The 27,572-nt window shown below is 46.2% G+C and overlaps 1 protein-coding gene across 1 annotated transcript in view; it reads left to right on the plus strand.

Annotated features, from left to right (window-relative positions):
* Positions 1-1,670: 1,670 nt before the first annotated feature.
* The window catches only part of LOC130485875 (gamma-aminobutyric acid receptor subunit gamma-4), a 37,971-nt gene continuing 12,069 nt past the window's right edge, over positions 1,671-27,572 (plus strand). Inside the window, exons 1-5 of the mRNA XM_056859022.1 lie at positions 1,671-1,678; positions 3,856-4,004; positions 6,752-6,819; positions 23,535-23,755; positions 27,050-27,132. Coding sequence (XP_056715000.1) covers positions 1,671-1,678; positions 3,856-4,004; positions 6,752-6,819; positions 23,535-23,755; positions 27,050-27,132 — 529 coding nt within the window. The remainder of the gene's footprint in view (positions 1,679-3,855; positions 4,005-6,751; positions 6,820-23,534; positions 23,756-27,049; positions 27,133-27,572) is intronic.

Here is a 27,572-nt window from a genome sequence, read left to right on the forward strand (position 1 = left end):
ATATGTTTTCAACAAAAAGGGCCAACAGCTTACTTTTTTAAAAAACTGGGGAACTGGTACATAGTTGAAATAGATCCTTGAAATGTTATACTACAGCAATCTAGCTATTGCCAGTTTTTAAAAGGCTTAGGGAAACCCCTCCAGTGGTAGGGGAATGTTAGCCGCAAATGGAAGTATGGGAAAACTTCCATGTGGAAGATCTGTTGCTATTACAAATGCCTCTATATTCACAGCAGCATAAAAAGCCACACAGAAAATTGCCTCTGTATAAGAGCAGCTATTGTTGTCATTAACATTACTACTTCTTCTGCTAGGTACATCAATAACACTTTGCCATTCACATTTAATAGGTTAGTACTGCAGTTATTTTTAAAGACTAAAAATACTGCCACAAACCAGCTCTGAAACAAGATGGGAGGACAACATGGAAAACACTGGGCTGCAACAGTGTGGGTAGGGTTGACATTTCCCTCTTCACCACCGGTGGGAGGTTTTTGGGGCAGAACCTAAGGAGGGCAGGGTTTGGGGAGGGGAGGGACTTCAATGCCATAGAGTCCAATGGCCAAAGCGGCCATTTTCTCCAGGTGAACTGATCTCTATCAGCTGGAGATCAGTTGTAATAGTAGGAGATCTCCAGCTAATACCTGGAGGCTGGCATCCGTAAGTCTGGGAGAGGTATCTTCTGATTTCCCCTAAAAACTACAGAAACAAATGACAGCAGTTTCTAGACGGAGTGGCTAGTATGAACATAACTGTAATGGAGAGCTCTTCAGAAACCTTCTTGCTAGTATCTGTTTATTTATATTCTACCCTTCTTCCATTACGGAACCCAAGGTAACATAAGAACAGCGCTGCTTGATCAGGCCATTGGTCCATCTAGTCCAACATCATACATTGGCCAACAAGACCCCCTTGGACAGCCTACTAGCAGACTGCAGAGACCCCTGTTGTTGACCTCCCAGCCCTGTTTTATTTCCTCTGAACTTGATAGTTCTATCATCATAGCCATCAGCTATCCTCCATTACTTTATCTAGTGTGTATGTGTGTGCCATCAAGTCACAGTTGATTAAAGCAACCCCGTACGGTTTTGAAGGCAGAGACGTTTGGAGGTGGTTTGCCATTGCCTGCCTCCGCGTGGGCTGAGAGAGTTCTGAGAGAACTGTGACTGGCTCAAGGTCGCTCAGCAGGCTTCATGTGGGGGATTGGGGAATCAAACCCATTTCTCCAGATTAGAGTCAGTTGCTCTTAAACCACTACACCACGCTGGGCTCTCTACTTTATCTAACCCTCCTTTAAAATCAGCTAACATTGTGGCCATCACTACATCCTATGGCAGTGAATTTTGCAAGTGAATTACTTCCCTTTGTCTGTCCAGAACTGACTGCACCTCAACTTCATTGAATGTTCCTGAGTTTAATTATGGGGAGGGGGAGAGTTCTCTGTAACCACTTTCTTCTTCCCATGCATCCTTTTATGAATTCTAACTCTCCCCTTAGTCATCTATTCTCTAAACTAAAAAGCCTCAAGCTCCTTAGCCATTTCTTGTACATAAAGCTCTCCAACCCCTTGATCCCTTTGATTCCCCTTTTCTGCACCTTTTCCAGTTCTACCGTATTAAATACAAATACACTATCAAATGTTTAAGATTGCTTCTTTCTGGAAACAGGCCATGGCTCAGTGAGAGAGCATCTGCTTTGCATGCAGAAGGTCCCATCTTCAATCCCTGGCATTGGTGGTTTGAAAAAAGGGCCAGATAATAAATCATGTGAAAGATCTTGACCTGAGACCCTGGAGAGCTGCTGCCAGCCAGAGTAAATAGTGACCTTGGCGGACCAACAGTCTGACTCAGTATAAGGCTGATTCGTCTGTGTTGTAGCATCCCCGTTCAGCACTGACTAGACCCCAACCTGTCTAGTGCCAGCAACATGGCGGTATCTGGCCATTATTTACAACCTTACTGGCCATTAGATAGCAACATTTCAGGGCTTTGTGCTTTCCTCCTGTGATATTTGCATGAGAAGGAAAAGCCTTAGTGCTGCACTGTTTGAACCAGTGAGTTGTGACTCTCCTACATATTCTTACACAAAGTAGGAGAGCACTGCCTTTGGGGAAAAAACAGCCATGGGAAGATAGGGGTGGCATTGTACTTCTGGACTGTCAATCAAGGAAAATGGAAGATGGCTGGCACGGGATCTTCTGGCAATAATAGTTTTCCTATCTCAGTGTTACTGTTGGCCAAGGCTAAATCCTGCTGTTATGATGAAGCACAAACCTGCACATGGGATCTCAGAGCAGTAGGGGCAGATTTAGTGGGAGATCCAACAGCATGAATCACTCAATTGCTAGGGTTACCAACCTCCAGGTACTAGTTGGAGATCTGTTATTACAACTGATCTCCAGCCGGTAAAGATCAGTTCACCTGGAGAAAAATGTCTGCTTTGGCAATTGGACTCTACGGCATTGAAGTCCCTCCCCTCCCCAAACCCCGCCCTCCTCAGGCTCCACCCTAAAAACCTCCTGCCTGTGGCAAAGAGGGACCTGGCAACCCTATCGATTGCTCATCTTGCCTATTCCTCCCAACTGCAGCTGAATAAGGGACATGTGTCCAGTGGACCCTGGTTCTTGCTTATCCCCTCTCCCTAATGGGGAGAGCTGGCCATCTGCTCTTTTACTTCTCCCTACTGGGCTTGTTTGCAAGGCAGTGAGAAGCTAGGCAGACTTTTGGGGCTACCAAAGAGCTCCACCTCCCAACCAGAGGAGTTGTTTTTTTTTAAGGAGACATAAGCAATTCAATAAGATGCAACACTTTCACCTCACTTTAAAAGCACAGACAAGTGTATGGTCAGAAAAGGTTTAACCCAGCAACCTTCAAGGGGCCGGGCAAAGCAGGTTATTCCAGAACAGCAGTGCGGGGAGGGGAAAACGATTGTTGGTTTGGAGCTAATCCATGAAACGTAAAAAAAATCATTGGATTTTGACATCAGCTTTCAAAATGTACCTTTTGTAATGAGCCGAAAGATGGTACTTAACATAATATGCTTCAGGTCAATTGTCACATTTTATAAAATGCCAACATTTTCCAGGTTCTCTGTGTCAGGTATCCGATATGGTAAAATGTTGACTGTAACTGCTAGCGCTTCGGATGTTAAATATGATGCCAGATATGAAATACTTATAGAACATTTAGTGAATGCTCACATGTCCAGAGACATGCCACCCACATTCAGTGAGGAGGAAGTTTTGGAGCAAATTCGTTGCAGCTCTTGAACCTCCTATTTCCACCCCTCTTCTCCTATTTTTTTTTGAGAGAATTTCCCTCCCTACCTCATAACACTAAAATGTGTGTTTACCCATTGAATTGGGTAGTCGCTTCAGGACAGACAAAAGGAAGTTCCTCTTAGAATCATAGAGTTGGAAGGGACCACCAGGGTCATCTAGTCCAACCCCCTGCACAATGCAGGAAACTCAGAACTACCTCCTCCCCCCACACCCCCAGTGACCAGAAGATGGCCAAGATGCCTTTCCTCTCATCATCTTCATACAACTCATAATACACAATTTATTGCCACAGGACATAATTGCCTTTGTCTTAGGTGGCTTTAAAAGGAGACTGGACAAATTCTTGGAAAACAGAGAAATAAATCAATGGCTATTAGTCATGGAAGTTAAATGGTTCTTCCATGTTTGAAGACAGTCTACCTCTGGCATACCAGTTGCTGGAGAACAATCAAATGGGGAGGGCGGATACCTCTGGCTGGCCACTGCTGGAGAGAGTCTGCTGTACTAGTTGAACTCTGATCCAGCAGGGTTTTTCTCTTGTGCTGCTCTTTTTACACTCCTCCTGTTTTCTGCAGGGCTGAGAGCACAGAGGAATATGACTACGATTACCTCAGCAGCAACAAAACGTGGGTCCTGACTCCCAGAGCCCAGGAAACAGATGCCACCCACATTCTCAACTCCCTGCTCCAGAACTACGACAACAAACTGAGGCCAGATATTGGCAGTAAGTGTCGCTCTCAAGACGTTGGCTGGAATGACGGTTCTGCTGAGGAATGTGGATTCCTGACAAACAAAGAAAATTAAGCAGAGATTCTCTTGCTTCCCAGTGTGTTGTATATCACGTTCTAACACAATGATCAAGAGAATGTGCTGAAGGCCAGGAAGGAATCTGAGGTCAAGAAATTATCACCTTAATCAAATAAGGGTAATAAAGACTCCACAGCCCTGCTCAGGGCTCATTGGAGTCTAGCAGTGCAGTTCTAAATAGAATTACACTTTTCTAAGTCCAAGGAAGCCAATAGTCTTAGAAGGATGTAACTCTGGCTGTTAACTTCCCACTTATCCCTCTGGAGCATTTGTCCCTTTCCCAAGCGTTTCATCACATAGGCAATAGAGTTACGCAGTACTAAATGATTCACAAAGTTACTTGGAAAAATTATTAGGATCTATACTACTGTGTATAGCTTGCTGAAACTAGGATCCTGCGATGGAATTTTGTATCAGTTAATGTGTCATGTTAATACTTTTACTTTGCTTCCATTCTGTTCTTAGACTTCTGGTTGGTTCTACAACCCTAATGCTATTGCATTGCTTACAGAATGTCCCATCTGTCAATTGCATTGATTCGCTCTGTGTATTCCACCTTGAGTCCAAGTGAGAAAGGCGCACTATAAATAACATAAATAAATAAATGCGAGGGATAGAAGCTTTATGATGTTTAAAACTGAAAGGAAATGAACGGGGATATCCCAAAGAAACAATAATCCCTAGGGTGGACAGGACTGAGATGTTGTTAAAATCTAGGTATTGTTGGGGTTTAGTGTGGCCTGAAGGTCGGGGGGAGAATGAATGAAGATGAAGAGGGTTCCAGCATCTGTTGAACTCTTTTCTGTTACAGTGTGGTGGTTTGTTGTTAAGGGCCACAGAATTCCTTGGTATTTCCTTTCTGCCTCCTCTGGCTTCCCCACCCCCACCTAAAAAAAAAAAAACAGGAATCCTGCAATGGTTTAAAATTAGGAATTCCTGCAGTGGTTTAAAATTAATGGCAGCTTGCCAGTATGACAGAGGGTGGAATCATTAGGTCCCCTCACAGGTGCTAACTATTAGTCCATTTAGCTTAATATTGTTGGTTCTGACTAGTTGTGGCTCTCTGGGAGTCTCAGGCAGAGAAGAGTCTATGTGAACACCTGATACCCAAGATGGTTTAAATGGAAATGCCAAAAACATGTATGATATACTTCCATGATATTCCTCTGTGTGTGATATTCCTCCATGATATTCCTCAGTCACACTCCCAAGAGACCACCTACTATCCTGGCTGACAGCAAGATTCCCCCAAGTAACCACACTGGAAAGATACTGGGGGTTACCACACTTGTATTTCCAGCGATGTATTAAGAGTTTGAAAACGTTATAAAAAATACTGTTCGGCTTTGTTTGGCCCCTTTAGCTGTGAAGACGTCTTCCAACCATTTATAAGTCGTGGTATCCAAAAACCCTTTTAAAGCGATGTTTTTTATAACATTTTCAAACTCTTAATACATCGCTGGGAGTACAAAGTGCGGTAACCCCCACTGTTTAAAACCCTTTAGAGCAAAGTTTCGTAAACTGTGGGTCACGTAACTGAATGTGGGGGTCGCAAAAAATTTTGGCAACAGTAAAAGGTTTCTGAACCTTTTATCAGTAAATGTTTGATTTGCATATGAGCGAAAAGGGGTCAAGAGAGGAAAAAGTTTAAGAAGCCCTGCTTCTGAGTGAGACAATAAAGCTGGTTAATTCCTCCTCCTAGGGCTGTTACTGCACTAGGTATTCCCAGCGATGTATCAAAAGTTTGGAAATGTTATAAAAAACATCGTTTTAAAAGGGTTTTTTGGATACTACGGCTAAAAGATGGTTGGAAGATGTCTTCACAGCTAAAGGGGCCAAACAAAGAGCGAACAGTATTTTTTATAACAGTTTCAAACTCTTAATACATCAGTGGGAATACATAGAAAGTGCGAACAGTATTTTTTATAACATTTCCAAACTCTTAATACATCGCTGGGAATACCTAGTGCGGTAACAGCCCTAATCTCCCTCCTTTGTCAAGTTGATTTCTGCACACCCAGTTCACCTCCCCAGATCTGTGGAGTTCAAGTCCCTGTTACCATCCTCTAGGGAGAGACCAGTCTTTATAAGATTAATGTTCAATTCTTTGGCATCAAGATCTTGGAAACCAGGGCTAGTGGAACACTTATGCCTGTAAGGGGAGAGAAGACTCTGCTTACTTCAAAGTGTACTGGCCAATCAATGTAAAGATCGCTAAATGAGTATGAAAGGAAGACCTCATGTAAGACAGTAGAGTTTTTGTTTTTAACAACTGTAACTGAGTAGGAGCAGCAACAAATAGCTGGATTCTGCATCCTCCCCATCCTCTTTATGGTGGAAAATATCATCAAGTTGCAGCTGACTTATGGCAACCCTGTAGGGTCTTCAAGGTAAGAGACAAACAGAGGTGGTTTGTCATTGCCTGCCTCTGCGTAGCAACCCTGAACTCCCTTGGAGGTCTTCCATCCAAGTGCCAACCAAGGCCAACCCTGCTTAGCTTTTGAGATCTGATAAAATCAGGCTAGGCTAGTCCATCCAGGTCAGGGTATCCTCTGGTCCTTCCTACCTTCCTCTCTCTGTCTCATGTTTTCCACCCCTTGATGCTTTCTTTAGCACACAACCTTTCCCACAGCTGATCCATGTCTCTTTGGGTCTCTTTTCCAGTCAAGCCCACTTTTATTGACGTGGACATCTACGTAAACAGCATTGGACCTGTCTCTGTGATCCACATGGTGAGTGTTAAATCCACTGGAGGATCGGTGGAAATCAATAGGAAGAGGGGTGGGGATGGGGGGTGGGAGCATCATTAAGGAATAAGGGATTTTCCAGAGTGAGAAAGCAGGACCATCCTCAGACAAGAAGTGGGTTTTCATCACTCTCAATCCACTCACTCCATCCACTGCCAGTGTTCATCTTATCTTTGGGCTCTCTGGTCACCAACCCTTCCATCCCCTTGAGACTTTTTAATGGAGCCTCTTTTGAGCTTTTGCTACATCTACATCTTGTGGCTATTTCCTCTGGGTCCTAAAGTTTACCCAGTTTGCCTTGAGCACCTTGGATACTTTTCATGCATTTGATTCTGTCTATTGTGCAAGACCTGAGCAGCCATCTTACAGGCACACATTCTCAGTTGCAAGTTCACTTATTTATTTATGCATAGTTAAAATATTTACATCCTGCTTTTCACTTCAGTAAAGTTCCAAGGTGTCTAACAAATGGGAGGAGTGAGCTGTGCTCAATGGGAGAATGTCTGCTTTGCATGCAAGAAGGTCCCAGGTTCGATCTCTAGCACCTCCAGTTAAACGGTGATGTGAAAGATCTCTACCTGAGATCCTGGGGAGCCTCTGCCAGTCAAACTAGACAATACTGACCTTGATAAGACAGTGCTCTGACTCAGTAGACTCAGTATAATGTAGCTTCATGTGTTTAGGTGCTAATAATATAATCCACAAACCCCAGAAATAATAGAATTAATCCAATGAGTGGCAATGAAAACACCAACCAGACCAAAACAGACCTCTCCAGCTAAAACTCTAGTGAAAGGATGGTCTTCTTCTGGCACCTGAAGACCCAGAGAGAATGTGGGGAGGAAATTCCATCAGGAGGGCCCCACCACAAAGAAAGACCTGTCTCCTCATTATGCCCAGCTTCTCCTCTAAAGCCAGAACCTCTTTAAACAATTTTAATTGAGGTACAGATTGGTATGGAAGAAGGCCGTCTTTCCAGTTATAATAGAGTTGTACAGGGCTGTATAAGCCATCCAGAGTATCCCCAGCAGATGCTCCGCTCCAGTCCGCCCTTTGCTTGAAAACATCCAGGCAGCAAGAGCCCCCTTGTTTTCCAGTAATTGGTTCCATTGTCAAACTGTTCTTACCATTAGAAAGTTTTGGGAGAGTAGCCTTGTTTGTTTGCAGTAGAAGAACTAGATTCAAGTCCAGTAGCATTTTAGAGACCAACCCCAAGATTTTTGGGGTATAAGCTTTTAAGAGTCAAAGCTGTCTGATGAAAGGAGCTTTGCCACTTGAAAGCTTATACCCTGAAAATCTTGTTGGTCTCTAAGGTGCTACTAGACTCGAATCTAGCTCATTACCATTAGAAAGTTTTCCCTAATTGTCAACTGAAATCTGTCCTCCTGTTACTTAAGCCTATCAGATCTAGTTTTACCCTCCGGAGTAGCAGAGAACAAGTTCTTGATCTCTGTGGGGGGGGGACCAACAAAACTTGAAACATTCAGAATTAACATCTGAAAATTTACATTTTATCATTTCAAATATAAAAATGTCAATATTTTATTTTCTGAGTAAGTCTTCTGAAAAACTTTTTAAACCATATTGAATGTTGGCAAATTGTAGTTGTTTTCAAACTCCAAAACATGATGGTTGTTGTTTTTCCTCCCACTGAATTCCACTCAACAAGCATCTCGAGGACACAGTCCTGCTTGTTTCAGTACTTTGTGTTTTCCCACAAAATAGGTCAAGCCTCTAGAGAGAGAAGTCTTTGACCAGGGCATCTAGCAAGGCTCTCAGAAGACCTTTGATAGGCCAGGGAGGCAGGCGGGCGGGAATCCCAAGGGATGCTAAGCATGCTAGATGAACAAGGGGCTATTGCTTAAAAACTGGACTCCGTTGCTGTGCTTCCATGGGGAAAATGGCACATGCCTGGAGACTCTCCCTGTGATGTGCAAAAGTGTTCAGGCAGAAAATCATCTCAACAGCAGCATTTGTTAAGTTAAATGATTGGTGGGAGTGGGCTGATGCAGAGAGCTGTGAGCCACGTGGGACAGGGATGCACACCCGAGACACAGCTGGCTCTGAACTCCTTTCCTAGAAGCTGCAGATGTTTCTAGCATAGGAAAGCTCCAGCCTTCTATGAAGGCTCAGCCTTTCCTTTGCATTTATCTGGTCGCCCAGGTTCTCATAAACAACTGGCATCTTGGGTAGGGGGCTACATGCCATGGAAGGCAGGGCTCCTACAGCACTAATAGGGCAGCGTGGTTTAAACCAGCTGAAATTCAGCTGCTGGTTTGAAGAAGAGCTTTGTTTTGGGCATGCCTTTTGAGATCTCCTCCATCAATCATTCAGAGGAGGCAGAGCTCCCGTTGTCATTATTCAAACTGTCACTAAAGAGATGCAAACGCTGAGCAGGACAAGAGCTGCAATTTCAGAGTGGTAGGAAGGGAGGCACCGGCAAAGTCTCAGAGGTACAGATCGTGCCTGAAAAAGGAAGGGGGTGTCCTTCTCCTCACCTTTTGGGGGGGGGGATCTGGTCAGAATCCGAAGAGGAATTTTAATCCAGTGCAGTGCATGATAGTCCAGTTGGGGAAAGAGTGTGCAACTGACATTTTGCTTTTGTGCAAAAATCACCCCGCTGGCCTCACCATGGAGCCTCCACACGGTATTGCAAGGTTCATTGAGGAAGGTCAAATGACACTAATGAGTGTGCTGTGGGGTGGAACTCTGAGCAGTGAATCTGTCTTAAATGCATCCTCATTTCAGAAAAGATGGATGCTGAATTGTGGGAGAATCAAGCATCCTGTTTGTTGTGCCTTTTGGTCCTTCTCAAAGCTAAATTAACCTTTGAATGGGGGCAAAAGATGGCCCACCCGGACAAGCTTAAAGGAGGACCAAACCCCAGCCTAACCACCTTGCATGTTTGTATACCAGAGAGCCAGCGAGTGGCTGCAAGTAGAGTACTGGACTTAGGTGGTGGATGGACTGTGGTTTGGTTGGAGTTAGTATCAGCATTCTCCTTCTCCGCTTTTGCCCTCTTCACCTGCAGGACTTTATAGTACAAAAGCTCCCCCCTCTGCCCAGCCTGGAGAGTTAGGCCTGGAAGTCCATTCTTAGGGAGGGAGGCTGAAATCTCAGGGTCATCAGCAAGTTCCCCCATTTAATGGCTTCTTGTAATTTTGATGTTTGGTGAATAGACTCTTCAAACCTATCCATCTGTGACTATGCACTTTCACAGACACCACTTCGTAGTGGTCTATCATGGAATCATAGAGTTGGAAGGGACCACCAGGGTCATCTAGTCCAACCCCCTGCACAATGCAGGAAATTCACAACTACCTCCCCACACACACACACCGAGTGACCCCTACTCCATGCCCAGAAGATGGCCATGCCCCCCCTCTCATCATCTGCTTAAGGTCATAGAATCAGCATTGCTGACAGATGGCCATCTAGCCTCTGCTTAAAAACCTCCAGGGAAGGAGAGCTTACCACCTCCTGAGGAAGCCTATTCCACTGAGGAACCACTCCAACTGTTAAAAAATTCTTCCTAATGTCTAGACGGAAACTCTTTTGATTTAATTTCAACCCGTTGGTTCTGGTCTGACCTTCTGGGGCAACAGAAAACAACTCGGCACCCTCCTCTATAGGACATCCCTTCAAGTACTTGAAGATGGTTATCATACCCCCTCTCAGTCTTCTCCTCTTCAGGCTAAGCATACCCAGCTCCTTCAACCTTTCCTCATAGGACTTGGAAGCACTGCCCTTAGGATGGCCATTCAGTGCAACATTACAACACCCTGCCCAATAAGTGTTGGAGTTGGGGTGCTGGAAAGCTGATACCTCTAGTCACAGGCACCATGGAAAGGACTTTCAGTGGAGGTTGGGATGCAAAAGATCCCACTCTGTTGGCAAGGTACGGGTAGAAAGCCCAGGCTCCTCATGCGTATGCTAGGGCTAATCAGGTTCAAATCCCCACTCTACCATGGAAGCTTACTTGGTGACCTTGGGTAGTCACATACTCTCGGCCTAACCTACCTCACAGGGCTGTTGTGAGGATAAAACGAAGGAGAGGAGAATGATGAAAGCCACTTTGGATCCCCAATGGAGAGAAAGGCAAGGTATAAATGAAGTAAATAAACAAAAATAAATCCAGAGGCTTTGTTCTGCCTGCCAATTTCAGAGTGCTACTGTTTTACCCATTATTCTCTTCTGTGCCTGAAGAGGGGTCTGAAACACAGTCCCTCACAGGTGGCTCACTAGATGGATTCTGGACCTATCCTGAGACCATAAGATGGCCAAATCTCAGCCCTGAAGTTTCAAGATTTAGCCTCCTTCTCAAGGTCTCCAGGGCAAAGAACTAAGTCCCAGGGTGAGGAGCTGGGAAGAAGAGCTGTTTTTTATGTGGTTCACTTGCACCTAGTTTATTGTCACATTTTATAAAGCATCCTTCTTTCAAGGAGGTCAAGGGGTCCCCATTCCTCATTTTCCCCCCTCATAGCAATCGTGTACAGGTAGGTTAGGGTGAGAGAGTGATTGGCCCAAGGTCATCCAATGAGGTTCAGCTTCATAGCTGAATAGGGATTTGAATCTTTGGCCCCACCCCCGCCCAGTTCTTCCAACAAAGGCATAATATGCCCGGGAAATAGTTGGGTTGCCAACTTGGGTTGCAAGATTTCTGAAGATTTGGGAAGGTAAGGGATTGGGGAAGGGATGGACCTCATCAGGGTATACTGCCATACAGTCCACCTTCCAAAGCAGCCATTTTCTTTAGGGTAAATGATCTCTGTAGTTTGGAGATCAGTTGTAATTCGAGGAGGTCTTCAAGTAGGATTGCCAACCTCCAGGTGCTTAGCAAAAAGAAGCACCTAAACCAACAGGTCAAGCTGAGCAAAGAAATAGTAACCGGCTCTTGCACTGTATGCAAAATAGTGATGTTATTATTTACATGTGCAAAGACATACAAGGTCACAAAGTTACAACAACCAATACACTTGTGTACATATAGTAGCAAAAAGCTACCCAACCTCCAGGTGCTAGCTGGAGATCTCCTGCTATTACAACTGATCTCCAGTCGATAGAGATCAGTTCACCTGGAGAAAATGGCCGTTTTGACAATTGGACTTTATGGCATTGAAGTCCCTCACCTCCCCAAACCCCACCCTCCTCAGGCTCCGCCCCAAAAACCTCCCTCTAGTGGCAAAGAGGGACTTGTCAACCTTATCTCCAGGCCTCACCTAGAGTTTGGCAACCCTTGAAAGCAGGCAGTAGTCTTTCCCGAAAGTATAGTTAGGCCAGGGGTTCCCAGCATTTTGAATCTACAGTAGAGTTGCCAACCTCCAGATGGTAGCTGGAGATCTCCTGCTATTACAACTGATCTCCAGCCAATAGAGATCAGTTCACTTGGAGAAAATGGCCGCTTTGGCCATTGGACTCTATGGCATTGAAGTCCCCCCCCTCCCCAAACCCTGCCCTCCTCAGGCTCAACCCCAAAAATCTCCCGTCAGTGGTGAAGAGGGACCTGGCAACCCTAGTCTACGGGCACCTTTGGAATTCTGATGCTGTGTGATGGGCACAGCCACAAAATGACTGCCATAGGAGGTGGAGCCAGCCGCAAAATGACTGCCACAGCTTACCTTCATCCACCCTGTAAGGATCCTTGTGCTGTGGTGGCAGCTGCGGACAAAGCAACATTTTTTTTAAAAAAATTTGCAAAGCCAATCAAATCTCCAGTGGTCAATCAGAAGCCTTGCTGGGCAAAAGCCCCACTTGGCCCTACCTTCTTTCTAAAAACACTTGATGGGCACTAGGAAAGGTATCGGCAAGCAGGCACCACGGTACCCCCAGGCACCAAGTTGGGGACCCCTGAGTTAGACACACTCATATCAACTTCTTCCACCTCCAGCAGGTGTCTCCCTTGAGCTGTCAGGTACGTTCCTACTGACATTCTCAGGGTTCTTGCTAACCCTGCTAATTCTGCCTACCACCTACCCCATCCCGGCTTCCTTCAGGGAGGAAGTAAAGCCAGACGTACTTCCTCATCTATGATGGTGACTCTGGAGCTAGATAGCCCCTTAAAAGGGGTGGTGTTGAGGCTCCCAAGAAGACTTTAAGTTAGCTGTTCTACATGCCCTCAACTTTAAAGGGTTATTTTGATGCAGTCCTAACAGGATTCCTTTGCAAATCACACCCTCAACTTTGTTTCCCTCTCTCTCTCTCTCTCTCTTTGGCAAATAATTTGCAAAACAGGCCAGGATTAATCGTGTTCACATGAATGGGCACATGCGGAGGCGTGGGGAGGGAAAGCAAGGTCCAGAATGAGTCTGTTTTTCAATTATATTTTTGCTGACTGCTGTAGTTTATTGGCAGGATTTGTGGCTGTTTTGCTTTGGAATGGTTTTATGGTTATGGATTGTAGTTCTGTTGGGTGTCAAGGGCAGGCTGGCTCATTGGATCTGCCTGGCCTTATGGCTCCTAGAAACAGAGGAAATCAGTCAGCAAAAACAAGGGCCTGTCAAGTGTACAGATGAACGAAAACCGCATGGCCAGAAAGGCCAAAGTCCTGTTTTGCTCATGACTGCGTTCGCTCTTTACTTAAAGAGCTGCTTTGTGGATCTCCCATTTTGTGTTCTTCTGACTTGGAGCAACCTCCCCCTCCCCCCAATTTCAATAACAGGAAGGCGAATGCTTCAGGCGGTTCCCTGCAGGTTATCCTCCACAAGCACAGAGCAAGTGGGAACAGTCGCATTCTTGTATTAACAGCTTTCAGGATCCAAGATGCAGTAAAACCTCTGATAACCTTTATTAACTGTCTACATAATGAAGGAGTCAATATAAGAGGAAACCAAAATTACTACTTCAGTTAGATCGCCAGCTGAAAGGACAGGGGTTTCTAACAAGTACCTTGTGAGCTACTGAGCTTGCTGGCTGCTGCAGAGTAGCTCACACATCCCCCAGAAGGCCTGGGGGGAAATTCTGAAAAGATCTGCTCTGGGCTTAAATTTTTAAAAAACTATTATTGAATAGGATTTTTCACTGCTGCTTAGCTGATTGCTTTGTTTCTGGCGCTCTTCCTAGTCCATGTTCTTTTTCTTGGAGAGAATGAAACTTGGTAATCTGGGTGGGGGGAATAGCTTGGAATATTTTTTTTATTATGCAGAGGTAGCTCTCATTAAAGGTGAAGTTGGCAACCCCTGCTCTAGGAGCTCCTAATAGCATCAAACACAACCCATTTCAGGTGATGATGTCCTCACAGGCACTGGAACACAGGTGTCTCTATAGCACATTTATTTATTTTATGTAGTACATTTTTACCCAACCTTTCTCCAAGGAGTACAGGGTGTGTACGTTGGTCTCCCGTGCTCTATTTTATTCTCACAATAACCCTGCGAGGTAGATTAGACTGAGAACGACTTGCCCAAGTTCACCCAGCGAATTTCATGGCACAGTGAACATTTGATCTGGGTCTCCCAGATCCGAGCCTAAGACTTTAACCAGTATGCCCTGCTGGCTGTGATAGTTCAAGCTGCAGCTGGCTTGAGGAAGCGAGCAAAGTCAGTTTACTCCGAGAACGAAAACCTGTCATGTCTCAAACTAGGGTTCCCAACCTCCAGGTGCTATTGGAAATCTCAGGCACTTATGGCAAAAAATACAGACACAATTATGCTGTTATGTTATGTATTTTTTCGGTTGCTCAAACCTCCAGGTGCTGGCTGCAGATCGCCTGGGATTACAACTGATTTCCAGGCAACATAGATCAGTTTACCTGGAGAAACTGGCTGCTTTGAAAAGTGACTCTATGGCATTATGCCCCATTTATGTCCCGCCCCTCCCCAAACCCCACCTTTCTCAGGCTCCATCCCCAACATCTCTAGGTATTTCCCCAGAGCTGGCAACCTTATCTCAAACCAATCTACGTGTGATTTAATGGCTGACCCAACACTCCACCTGCATGTTTGGCAGGATCTGACAGCAATCTACGAAGTCCTGCTGAAGTCAGCTGGACAGGGAACAGACCTCTCTCTGCTCTCAGTCCTTGTTCAGCACTTGGTTGTAAGGGGGGGGGGACTGATGGAAGAGGACAATGAAGACTCATTGAGCCTCATCAAAGTCCCTCCCGCGCTCTGCCTTCCACCAGAGCAGGCTCAGATAATCCCTTTTTCATTGCCAATTGCTTATTCAGAGGGGTGAAGAGACCCCTTCGCTGTTAAAACCTCCCAACATGTGTTTTCAATAAGCCATCAGCAGTTCTTCAGAAAACAATAAGAACCTTCTTAAAGCTATAATGCTGAACCTCTTTGCTGTGGTTGCTGTGGCGCATACTAACTAAGCGGAGGGAGGAATAGACTTTCATCTGAGCAGAGCCTACCGAAAACAGTGCTGCTTTGGGGATGGGGAAAGAAGCTAGGGCCAGACTCCACTGGATCTGGTCAGTTTTGAGAGTCTGCTTTTGTGTTCTGTTATATTCTCAGAGGACTATGGACCAAGGGCAAAGGGCATGTAAATATGATTAAAGTGTATAAATTACAAACCCGACTGTGCCAAACTTGATCGGGCAGAGTGGCAAAGCAGTTCCCATCAGGGTCTGCACAGCAGCTTTGCCCAAATGAAGACAAACAGGAAGAGCACAAACTCCGACAAACTAAATGTTAGACCACAGCGAAACAAGCCAAGAAGAAATCTGAGCCCACAAATTGAGAAAGAGAGAAAAATGAATCATCAAAATGCCCCAGAGTCCATCCACAGCAGAAAGCCAGCCAAAGAGGCCGCAGGGTTACCACGTGGCAAAGGTGTAAAATGTGAACCAGCAAGGGAAGCGGAATTTGTAAAGCAGCTAAATTAACACTTTGCTTCGCTCTTCAGTGTTTTCCTCCATGGAGAGAGATTTGTTGATTTGGAGATAAGACACCCTGGAGCCATTGCTTCCTGGTGGTGCCGCTGAAGAAGTATATCAGAGTCCAACTGGCATGAGAGGGGGAGCCACATTGGTCTGCTCCAGTAGTATATAAAGGGGCTGGAGAGAAGGTCTCGTTTTCACTGACACCTAGGGTTGCCAACCTCCAGGTAATAGCATAGCAAAAGATCTCCTGCTATTACAACTGATCTCCAGCCAGTAGAGATCAGTTCATATGAGAAAATGGCCGCTTTGGCAATTGGACTCTAGGGCATTGAAGTCCCTCCCCTCCCAAACCCCACCCTCCTCAGGCTCCACCCCAAAAATATCCTGCCGATAGCAAAGAGGGACCTGGCAACCCTTCTGACACCCCCCCCCAAAAAAAACCCAAAACTTCTTCACACAAAGCACTTTTTTGTGTCTTTCCAAAACTGGAAGTAAGCTGTGAAGGAATAAAAGTGTGTGAGGTAATAGAATGTGGTAAAATAAGGCCGGGGGGGCACAAGGCTCCATCTCCTGCCCTGTGTGATTCTTCTTTCTTTAAATTTAGCCCTCCATTAAATTCATGAGAAATTAACAAACAAGTACGGCTGCCCCATGACATATAATGTGGCCCGCATAAAAGGTGGAAAAGGGTAATGTTTTTCAGAATTTTTTAAAAAAATCTGGAAGTGTGGTACAACACTGCTGTAAACTCTTCCTGTGAGATACCCTGGGGAGGAACATCTGTTGTGGAGCAAACACATCTGGATTCACTGTTTGCATTACTGTGATCGGTCCTGTGTGTGAGAACCTTCTTTCTGTCCAAAGAGGGACCCCCAGTATTCCTTTTAAAAGGAGAGCAAGGGCGAAAACGCATGGTCTCTTTATCCTCCTTTAATCCCTGTTTTAGCCAGGATCAAACGCACATTAGGCGAAATGCATGTGTTCGATCCTGGCTGAATCCTGGCTGAAACAGGGATTAAAGGAGGATAAAGCGACCATGCGTTTTCGCCCCAAATGTGCCTCTTCAGACAAAATCTGTGCTTGATATTTAAGCTACACGCTGCCACCGCTTACACTTATCTGGTTCCTAGTTTTTTTAGCCTTCCAAAAAGAATATTTGCCACTGAATCTGGCTCAGACAAGGGGGTGCTTATGCACTGCAGTCCCTCTGGTCTATCTCTAGTGTGCTAGAAGGCAGAGTCCCATTCTAACCGAGGACCATCCTTCTTTGATTTGAGGTGCTGGCCTCATTCATGAACTTCAGTACATTAGATGGACCCACCATAGAGGGAAGTCAGCAAGCAGATGGCAGAGAAATCTCCTCTAACACACACCTTAATGACTCTGCCTAGCCTGCCTTTTGAATCTAGGTCTCCCGCACATTTGTTTGAAAAAGGAAGCCTCCTCTCAGATAGTGCAGACAGCTTGCATTTCTCTGAGCAAAGCCTGTCTGATGTCATGTCTCGACTCAAGGACTCTCTTGGTCCCTTGGGTGATGACTGCTAATCAGGAGCTAAGCATATGCATCTAGGTCACTGTGGTCTGGCATGGATGGTGTCAGGCTGCACCTGATAAGGAGAAGAAAGAGAGGCCAGAGGGATCAGCTGGCATGGGACTGGCCTGCACTGTGTCAGAAAGTGCCATCATCATGTGGGCAGGGTGTATCCAAAAGTTGACCCTTCAGGAACTTCTTGTGCCCACACAGCGCATTTTAGCATAAGTAGGCATTTGAGAGAGCCAGCCTGGTGTCATGGTTAAGAGCGGCGGACTCTAAGCTGCCAGACAGGGTTCGATTCCCCACTCCTCCACATGAAGCCTGCTGGATGACTTTGGGCCGGTCACAGTTCTCTCAGAACTCTCTCAGCCCATGCAGAAGCTGAGAGAGTTCTAAGAGGCAAACCACCTTCCAAGGTCTCTTGCCTTGAAAACCCCGCAGGCACTTGACGGCACTTTCCAGCACCACCAGGCATTTGAATCCAAACTGTCTTGCTAGCCAGTGTCCAACAAGCTAGCCATTGCACAAATCAGTTGGCCTTCTTGGACTAGCTTAGTTTATAAAGGCCAGCACCAGTATAAGTCAGGAAAGAGGATGGGTTAGGAAACCTTCTGTGGTGCATCTGAGCATCAGGCATGGGAAAGCCTTGGATCCAGACTCTGTGCACAATTAGGTGAGGCTAACCTGCTGGGGGAAGGCAGGGATGGGGCAATGTGCCTTTCCTGCCTGTTTCAAAGAGCAGCCTCCTGCAGTTGCAGAAAATTATCCCTTCCTAGCCAGTCAACAGGTAAGGAATCTAAATGTAGGCAGACTGACTGGCCTGTTTGACCCACAGCCATGCTGGAGAAGAGGTGGTTACAAACAACATCCAGCCAAGTCTACCTTTGACCCAGGCCAGAGTCCCAAATGATTTATTTTTCTCCATCAGAAAATGAGTCTTTGCAGAAACCAGTGCAAAAAGAGAGCCCATCTCATGCATCCTGCATGCCCTTTGTCTGTAAGTAAAACAAAAGTCACCCCTTGATGTTTCCCAAGGCTTAGCTTTTGCAAGGTAAATTAATTCTCCAGTCCATACTTTGTAGCATTTTAATCTTTGATTTATTGCCCAGGGGAGAGAAAAACAACCTCGGCAGATCAAGCAGTCCTTTTGTTTTCCAGGTCTAAATTGAAAAGTGTGCCGGTGTTTTGCACTGGCCCCTTTCCTTTGTGTGTGTGTTTGACTGAGCTGCATTTAGTAACACACTTCAGATTAATTATGTGCACCTGGGTGGCCTCATGTAAAACAGATCCACTGCGCAAGCTACATATAATATTTATTTATCATTAGGAGTTCAACTGTGCCCAAACCTTGTATCCAATGCACTGTTCCCCTGCTTGTCACCACCACTTTCTCCTTCCCCTTTGCTCTGTTGACTCCCTCAGGGCAAATTTTAGACTGTAAGTTCATCTATGAACATGGTACATTACTGAGTACTGGAAGACAGATCCCTGCCCCAACGAACTTACAGTCTAAAAAATGTTTGCCGCAGATCGAACTGATATTAAAGGGACAGCTAGTTTTAAAACAGCCAAACCCTTATGAACCCTTTAGCTGTCCCTTTAATATCAGTTCGATCTGCGGCAAACACCAGATGATGTTGTTTACCTCCATGTCATGAAAAGCTTCATTTGCCCGTTTCCATGCATTAAGCCTTGGTTAAAAGGGACAGGACATTTTTCTCCAGGGGGCAAAAACGCCCGGTCACTTTAGCCTCCTTTATTCCTTGTTTCAACCAGGATTTAGCCAGGATCGAACGCTCGTTCGGCGAAACGCATGCGTTCGATCCTGGCTGAATCTTGGCTGAAACAGGGAATAAAGGAGGCTAAAGCGACCACGCGTTTTCGCCCCAGGAATGTTGGCAACCCTAGCAAGCACTATAGCGACTATTCTTGATAATCACAACAACAACAGCAAAGCTTGCAACTTGCAAAGTGTTTGAGATTGCTTCCCCCCCCCCCCACACACACACACACACACAATTTATGGGATGTCACTATGGCTTTACTGATGACTCCATGATTCTTGCAGCCTTTCCTCTCTCTCTCTCTGATTCACCTATTAGCAACTGAAGCCTGTCCCCAGTAGTGTCTTCTGGCAAGGGGAGAGAAGGGGAACATGGGGCTGTGGGTAGACTTGAGCCCAAGCTGCTCTTCTGGAAGCCCCTACCCTGCAAATTCTCCACCCCCCTGCTATCCTCCTAATGCAGTCATAGAAAAGCCCTAAGTGGCAGGTTCATGTTCTGAAAGCTACAGTGAAGCTACAGGCTTTTGAGTAAGAGTCCTGCGGATGACCCAGCGCACAACTACGAGAGATGACAGTGTTGTCTCTAATCAATGGAGCATCCTGTACATTCTGTGCCAGCCTCAAGGTTCTTGGCAAGATCAAGGCTCTTGGTCTGGTGATTGATACTCATGTTCTGGTCCCTTTATTTAAAAAATGACTCAGTCGCTTGACACTCCTGATGCAGAGAAACGCTGCTGTGAAGAGGACTGCGGCATTGACCACGATGGGAAGGGAAGGTGTCACCTGGAAAGGCCAGCAATGTCCCTCCACAATTGCTGCCCAAATCCACAAAGAAAGAGGATGGGGACAGCAACCATCAGCCACTGGCACAAGGCAGCAGTGGATGGCATTAATCCCACATGGCACACAGTGCCTATGGAGTCTGGGAGATCACTGCGGCAAATGCCCACCAATGAGCACCTGAACGGAAAAACAGCTTCAGCCGGGCAAAGGACTTTGCATTGGCATAACAGGCAGGAACACAGTAGAGACCTTTTTTTTTAATCAGCGTTGGGGGCTCTGATCCCTCTCACGCTTGCCCTGCCGCAAGCAGCTCCCACTCAAGAAGAGGCCACCTTTTCCCTGCCTCTGTGCTTTCTACATTTCAGGCAGCTCTATGTGATAATCAACCAATCAAGTGGTGGATAAAAAATGATTTCGCCACAGGGCTCTGAGATGCTAAAAGGAAAACCAGTCTGCAAGCAGCCAACAAGCATCCTAGAATGAAACTGGCCGTTGCTGTGCCATGCAAATGCACGTGAGGGAGGAGACCTGCTGCACAAAGGTGAACAGCGCGCGCACACACACTCCTCTTCTTCCCAAACAGCTTGCCTTAGCAAACCTCTCACTCTTTGAATTAGCCCTCTGATTCTCTCTACAGCCTCAATACATCTCTACAGCGGCAACAATAAGCTGAAAGAGTGAAACGGGGGAAAAGAATTTCCCAGCAATGGGATTAGTGGAGGTTTCGGAAGCATGGCCAAATTGCTTTGCTGAAGAACTGCTTCAGCTGCCCACTGTGCCTCTCTGGGCTGTCTTCAGGATGTCCAGAGTACTGTCCTTTTACACCGGGGATGATGCTTGACCCCATCCAACTCCAGTCACAATTGTTTCAAACGTTGCAAATGGGTGTTGAAATAGCTAAACTGGGTTTTTCAGCCTCATTTGGAAAGAAAAACAAAACAACGAAAGCCATTACTTGATGGGGGGATATTGTGTTGCTGTGGTAAGATCAGAATGAGCACAGAAGATAAATTCTGCTTTTAAATCAGGATTTGTGTTTTAAGAATTTAGATATATCATGATATAAACCAGTTTAATTAGTCCTCTGCACCCCACTCAGGATCACAGTAAGGAGAAGAATGCTTCCTCTGGATTTCTTAGACTGGCTCGTCGTTCTCCAAGCCAAGAGGGAATTAGCAAAAGACGGATTCAGTGACGGATCCAGTGACCCTCCAGTGTGGCTTCTGTCAGTGTGTTTCATCGTGACCCCTACTTGCTTCTTGAATCGGCATAAAATCCAAAGAAAACAGGGAGCTTCGCATCACTCCCTACCTGTTGGCTGAACTCATGCTGAGCAGACGTTTCACAGCCATGCGCCCTCAGCTTGACCATAATCTACGGCTGCCAAGTTCCCTCAGAGCTACAACTGATCTCCCAATGACAGAGATGAACTCCCCTGGTGGAAATGGCAGCTTTGGAAAATGAACTCTATGGCATCACATCCTCACAGAGCGCCCTCACCAGGCACTGCCCCCAGTTCTTCAGGAAGTCATCAAGCCAGAGTTGGCAGTCTTTCATATGTCTCTGGGTTTGGTAATCTGTCCCTGTGGTCATGCAGGAAGCACGCTTTCCCTTTCTTTGGAAACCAGAACCAAACAACACCTGTTCCCAAACCCAAGAGCCAGTCACAGCTTTCTTCCACCTCCTTGGTGCAGCAGGTTTTTTAGAAGACTCCAGGGAGTATTACCTTTGTGTCTGCTCTGTTGTAGAAGGATGCTTGATATGGAAACTCTCAGTGTCTTGAGAATGTCCCCCTCCCCATAGCAGCCATTTTGGGATTGGCCCCACTCTCTGTGAGATTTTGTGATGGTGTCAACTACCCTTTCTCAAAGATGCCCCCAAACTGGCCCTTTTAATATTCTGCCAGTGAGGTCTTAGAGTTGCCAGCTCTGGCTTGGGGAATCTATGGAGATTTATGGGTGGAGCATGATGGAAACAGAATTTGGGGAGGGAGCTTAACAGGGATATGATTTAGTTACGTTATTTATAGTCTACCTTTCTCAGTGGGACTCAAGGAGCTGCCATTTCCTCCAGGGGAACTGATTTCTGTTCCCTGGAAATCAGTTGTAATTCCAGGAGATCTCTAGCCACTACCTGGATGTTGGCAACCTTAGAGGGCTTTGATCTCTGTGGTGTTAAGATAAGTGAGCTGCTAATGGTAAAAATATAGGACACAGGCAAATTGCCCATTGTAGTAGACAGCCTTCCTCCCCACAAGGAATGACCCCCCTCTCAGACGCACATATATATATATACATACACACAGCGCACAGCAGTTCCCCCAGGCAATGATTCTTTAGTTAACAAGATGAAGTCAAAACTTTCAGCTTGTCAGAATTTCTCAGTTACAGAAAAAGATTTGCCACACTAACTCTGAAGTAATTCAAAAAATCATCTTCCCCTCACACATTCCTTCCTGTATGCCCAGAATCTCAGTCATATTCCCTCAGCCTGTGGTTTCTCTCCAGGATAGTCTGGCCATAACTGGTCTCATTTTAGCCCATCTCAGCTTTCTCACTGGCAACCAAGCTCAGAACTAGGGGGAGGCGATTGGATGCTCCACTTCTAACAAGCATACAGATAGTTTCAAGGAGCTAGAAGAAGGGACCCCCTCTCCCCCCCCCCCCAGACTGAAATTAGAAAAGCATATTAAAGTATCTGTGGTTTGACAACATCCTTTTTTCACACATACATCCAGTAAGTAAACAATGTTTTCCGGTGATTCGCCTTCCATTACCTATTCTACACTTAAAACTTTGCAAGGATGTACAAATACATCTTTTTGTCTTCATATGTTGCCATTGTGTGCATTTTTGTGCCACGTTTGTTGTTGGTGTTCCCGAATATGGTAGTATTTATTTATAGAGCCAGCATGTAGTGGATAAGAGTTAGGGTTGCCAACCTCCAGGTAATAGCAGAAGATCTCCTGCTATTACAACGGATCTCCAGCCGATAGAGATCAGTTCGGCTGGAGAAAATGGCCGCTTTGGAAATTGGACTCTATGGCATTGAAGCCCCTCCCCTCTCCAAACCCTGCCCTCCTCAGGCTCCGCCCACAAAAACTCCCGCTGATGGCGAAGAAGGACCTGGCAACCCTAATAAGAGTGGTGGTTTGCAGCCGTGGCCTCTGATCTGGAGAACCATGTTTGATTCCCCACTCCTCCACATGAGTGGTGGACACTAATCTGGTGAACTGGGTTGGTTTCCCCACTCCTCCACATGAAGCCAGCTGGATGACCTTGGGCTAGTCACAGCTCTTAGAGCTCTCACAGCCCCACCTACCTCACAGGGTGTCCTGTTGTAGGGAAGGGAAGGTGATTGTAAGCCAGTTTGATTCTTCCTTAAGTGGTAGAGAAAGTCGGCATATAAAAACCAACTATTATTATTATTTGTTTGTTTCTATTTTTGAACTTGTATCCTGCCCTCTCTCCTCAGGAAGTCAGCAATAGTATAAAATACCCATTTCTGACTGGCCCAACTCCTGGATAGGATCTTGACACAACTCAAAGTGAATCCAGGGGTTGGTGCATTAAATTTGGTGAATTCCTTCCTTCCTTGGCCCTCCCCATTCCATCACTTTCAGGTTTGGAGGCAGCATCAGGACTGAAAAGGAAATATACACTTGGGCATCATCTGCTTCCTGGTTGTGGTGCCTTATTCTAACTCTCCAGCTTTACATGCTGACTTGAGATCAGTGCCAGGCTATTCCTGATTATCTGTTCCTTTTGCATCCTTCCCAGGAATACACCATTGATATCTTCTTTGCCCAAACATGGTATGACCGGCGCCTTCGCTTTAACAGCACTCTCAAAGCTCTTACCCTCAACACCAACATGGTGAGCCGGATCTGGATCCCAGACACCTTTTTCAGGAACTCCAAGAGGGCTGACTCCCACTGGATAACCACCCCCAATCAGCTCCTCCGGATCTGGAATGACGGGAAAGTCCTTTACACACTCAGGTGCCTGCCAACTCTTGCAGGGGGGAGGGCGCAGCAGCATAAAGTGGGGTTATATCCCTCTCCAAACTTAGGAAAAGGAGCCCCGTGGTGCAGAGTGGTAAGCTGCAGTACTGCAGTCAAAAGCTCTGCTCACGACCTGAGTTCAATCCTGACGGAAGTTGGTTTCAGGTAGCCGGCTCAAGGTTGACTCAGCCTTCCATCCTTCTGAGGTTGGTAAAATGAGTACCCAGCTTGCTGGGGGTAAAAGGAAGATGACTGGGGAAGGCAATGGCAAACCACCCTGTAAACAAAGTCTGTCGGGATGTGACATCACCCCATGGGTCAAGAATGACCCGGTGCTTGCACAGGGGACCTTTAGCTTTAAACTTAGGAAAGCTGAGTGTATGCCATCCTGTCCCCAGTGGAATGCTACTTGGCCCCACCCAATACAGAGGCCAGCTACCCAGTCTGATCCTGAAGTAGGGCTGTTGAATTTAAAAAAATTCGGTATAGTTCGGATTCGGCCGAATTCGGCCCGTTTAGATTCGGTACGTGCCGAAGTCCGAACTCCCCCACTTCGGATCCGTTCAATTCGGCAGGAATTCAAAGTTCGGAAAAAAAATTCGGCCGAATAAAGCCATTAAAAACACAATCGCGCCTTTCCGCGGCTCTGGGGGGGGCATTTTTGGGGTTAGAGGTCCCAAACTTTCAGCAGAGCTTCAAAGGACGTTTATTGAAAGACTCCCCAAGTTTTGTAAAGATTTGGTCAGGGGGGGCTGAGATATGGGCCCTGAAAGGGGTCCCCCCACCCTTAATGTGCATCTCTCAGCAGAGCTTGCCGCCCACACACAAAGCTCCCAGCCCCGAAAACAGTTTGCAAAGCAACTCAGCCTTGTAAAACAACACCTTTGCAACAGGGAAAAACCAGAAGACACACAACTGAAACCTCCCCCCTCAAACCAGGGAGCGAGAGACTCGAGGGGGAACACACACCCCAGGCAGAACCGACGACAGCCCCCTTTGGCTTCCCCCCCACCCACAGAAACTGCTCCCTCCCCACACACACACAGACTCTGCTTTCCCACACACACACACACATACACAGGAGAAAAGTTATAGATTAAAGCCCCCAAAGGGGTCTTACTGTGGCTGTCTTCTGTTCCATCAGGAGGGGCTGGGGAGGACTTGTAATCCAAGATGATTCCAATTAGGCACGGGACATTTTGCTCTGGAGAAGATGCACACAGGATCGGCTCGCTGATCCATTCATCCCAATAGGGAAAAGGGGAAAGGGGAAAGCCCATATCTCGGGACCCCCTGACCCAATGTTCACAAAACTTGGGTGGTCTCTTAAGAACACTGGTCTGAAACTCCGCTCAAAGTTTGGGATCTGCACCCCAAAAAATGCGCCCCCTGCAGCCACGGAAAGAGAAAAGGGGGAGGCGATATTTCTGCCCCCACTGAACCCATCTTTACAAAACTTGGGTGGTATCTTAAGAATAACTGTCTGAAGCTATGCTAAAAGTTTGGGGGCTATATTCCCAAAAAAGCGCCCCCTGCAGCCACATAAATGGAAAAAGGGGGAGGGAAAAGGGGGAGAGCCCATATCTCGAGACCCCCTGACCCAATGTTTACAAAACTTGGGGGGTATCTTAAGAAGCTTCATCTGAAGCTCCACTAAAAGTTTGGGGCTTGTACCCCCCCAAAATGCGCCCCCTGCAGCCATGGAAAGAAAAAGGGGGGAGCCCATATCTCGGGACCCCCTGACCCAATGTTTACAAAACTTGGGGGGTATCTTAAGAAGCTTCATCTGAAGCTCCAGTGAAAGTTTTGTGTCTGTACCCCAAAAAATATGCCCCCTGCAGCCACAGAAAGGAGCAAATGTGCACAAGCACCCCACACACACACATGAGGATTTCGCTCGCTCGCTCTCTCTCTCCCTGGCCGGGCCGCACATCAGCTGATTCCTCCAGTACTCAATCCTGACTGATTGGCCAGAAGAAGACCCAGCTTGGCCACCGATTGGCTGGGGGAGGAGAATGCTGCTTACTGACGGTTATGCTGCTTACTGACGGCCGAATTTGCCGAATTTATTTGCGAACTCCCGAACTCGCTGAATTCGGCCCCCCCGGTTGCCCGCCAGTTTTGAGTTCGGTTCCTCCCGAACTAAAAACCACCGAATCAGGGGAAATTCGGCTGATTTTCAGTTCGGGCCGAACCGAATTGACAGCCCTATCCTGAAGAACTAAGTTACCACCCATGGTTTTGTCTGATAATATTCTTATTAGCATCTGGCTATATAAAAGTGTGAAACACGTGCAAAGGATTAACCATGTTATTAAAAAGATTAAAATATGTTTTGAGAACGTATGAAAATCCTTGGGAAAGGTGTCATAAGTACAACCACAGGACTAGCTTTCCCATGTCAAAATGTATAAAAGGAGCCTGGAATTATTTAGAATTCAGAGGTCTAGTCAAGATCTCCCGGGCAGTGGTATGAAAATGTATTTGATATAAGTTATGATCTGTATACTCTGTACAAATTTCTGAAATAGCCTGTTGTGTGACTCTGCCTAAAAATTATGTTATTTTCTGTCTATGCTTTGGAACCTGCCTTTAATATCTTGGAATAAGCAATAAAAAGAATCTCCAAGATTCAATAATGTTGCCTCTTTACCTTAGAGACTATTTCTACCAGGGAACCATACTTGTCCATCAGTAATACATCCTATAGATTTAGCCATCAAATAACGGTAATAGAGACCATTACAGTTTGATGTTCCTGATTTGATGGGGAATGGGGAGAGATATGGTCGAAGGCTTTCACTGTCAGAGTTCATCAGGTCTTGTAGGTTATCCAGACTGTGTGACTGTGGTCTTAATATTTTCTTTCCTGACGTTTCGCCAGCAGCTGTGGCAGGCATCTTCAGAGGAGTAACAGTGGCGAAACATCAGGAAAGAAAATACCAAGACCACGGTCACACAGCCCAGATAACCTACAAGAACTAAGGGGGAGAGAGTTTCAAACCATATCAGCAAGGGCCATGGGCTAGTGTCTGAATGCCGAAGAGAAGACTTCCAGGTTCAGAATGAAACAAAGAAATCTGGAGAGGGGCCCAGTCAGTTTTGGGGATGGAGTTTGGTGGCCTTGGGTGGTTTCCTTCACTTAGTTTAGCCTGTGAAGGGCCTCCTCTTGAGGCTGTAAAATGTTGTTGCGGAAGGATAGGATTGAGCTATTGCAGCATGGCCAAGGTGAGTTGCTCAGCTGCAATTGTGGGCATTCTAATGTTCAGCCTCCTCTCTCTCCTTCTCTAGGTTAACAATTGAAGCTGAATGTCTGCTTCAGCTGCAGAATTTCCCCATGGACACGCACTCCTGCCCTCTCATTTTCTCCAGTTGTGAGTACGAATCACACAGATGCCATGACAGGATAAAGGGGCCAAGGAGAGTGGCGACAAGGGAAGAAAGGCGGTGAAGGAGAGGGGGGGGATCCCTGCCTGTTCTGCTTTGCAAACCATGGCAATTCCAACTATTCAGGGATGGATTGGAGGGCAAGGGGTGGGCTTGGAGGGAACCAGCAGGAAGGGAGAGAAATGTGTGTGAGGAGACAGGGGAGAGAGAGCTCTCGGTAGTCTCCCTGAGCAACATTCACATGTACATTTCCAAACCTTTGTCTACAGCGGTGTGGTCTAGAAGTTTGGTGTTGAGTGAGAGGAGAGAGAGATCTTCAGAAAGCCCTTTCCCAAACAGCCAGGTGCTAGAATAACAGATCCAAATGTTTCTGAATATTACTGACGAAGATGTCTAAGAACAATATTAAAGTGGTGAGAGTCAAGGC

This window comes from Euleptes europaea, chromosome 13 (assembly GCF_029931775.1).
Source record: "Euleptes europaea isolate rEulEur1 chromosome 13, rEulEur1.hap1, whole genome shotgun sequence".
Lineage (NCBI taxonomy): Eukaryota > Metazoa > Chordata > Lepidosauria > Squamata > Sphaerodactylidae > Euleptes > Euleptes europaea.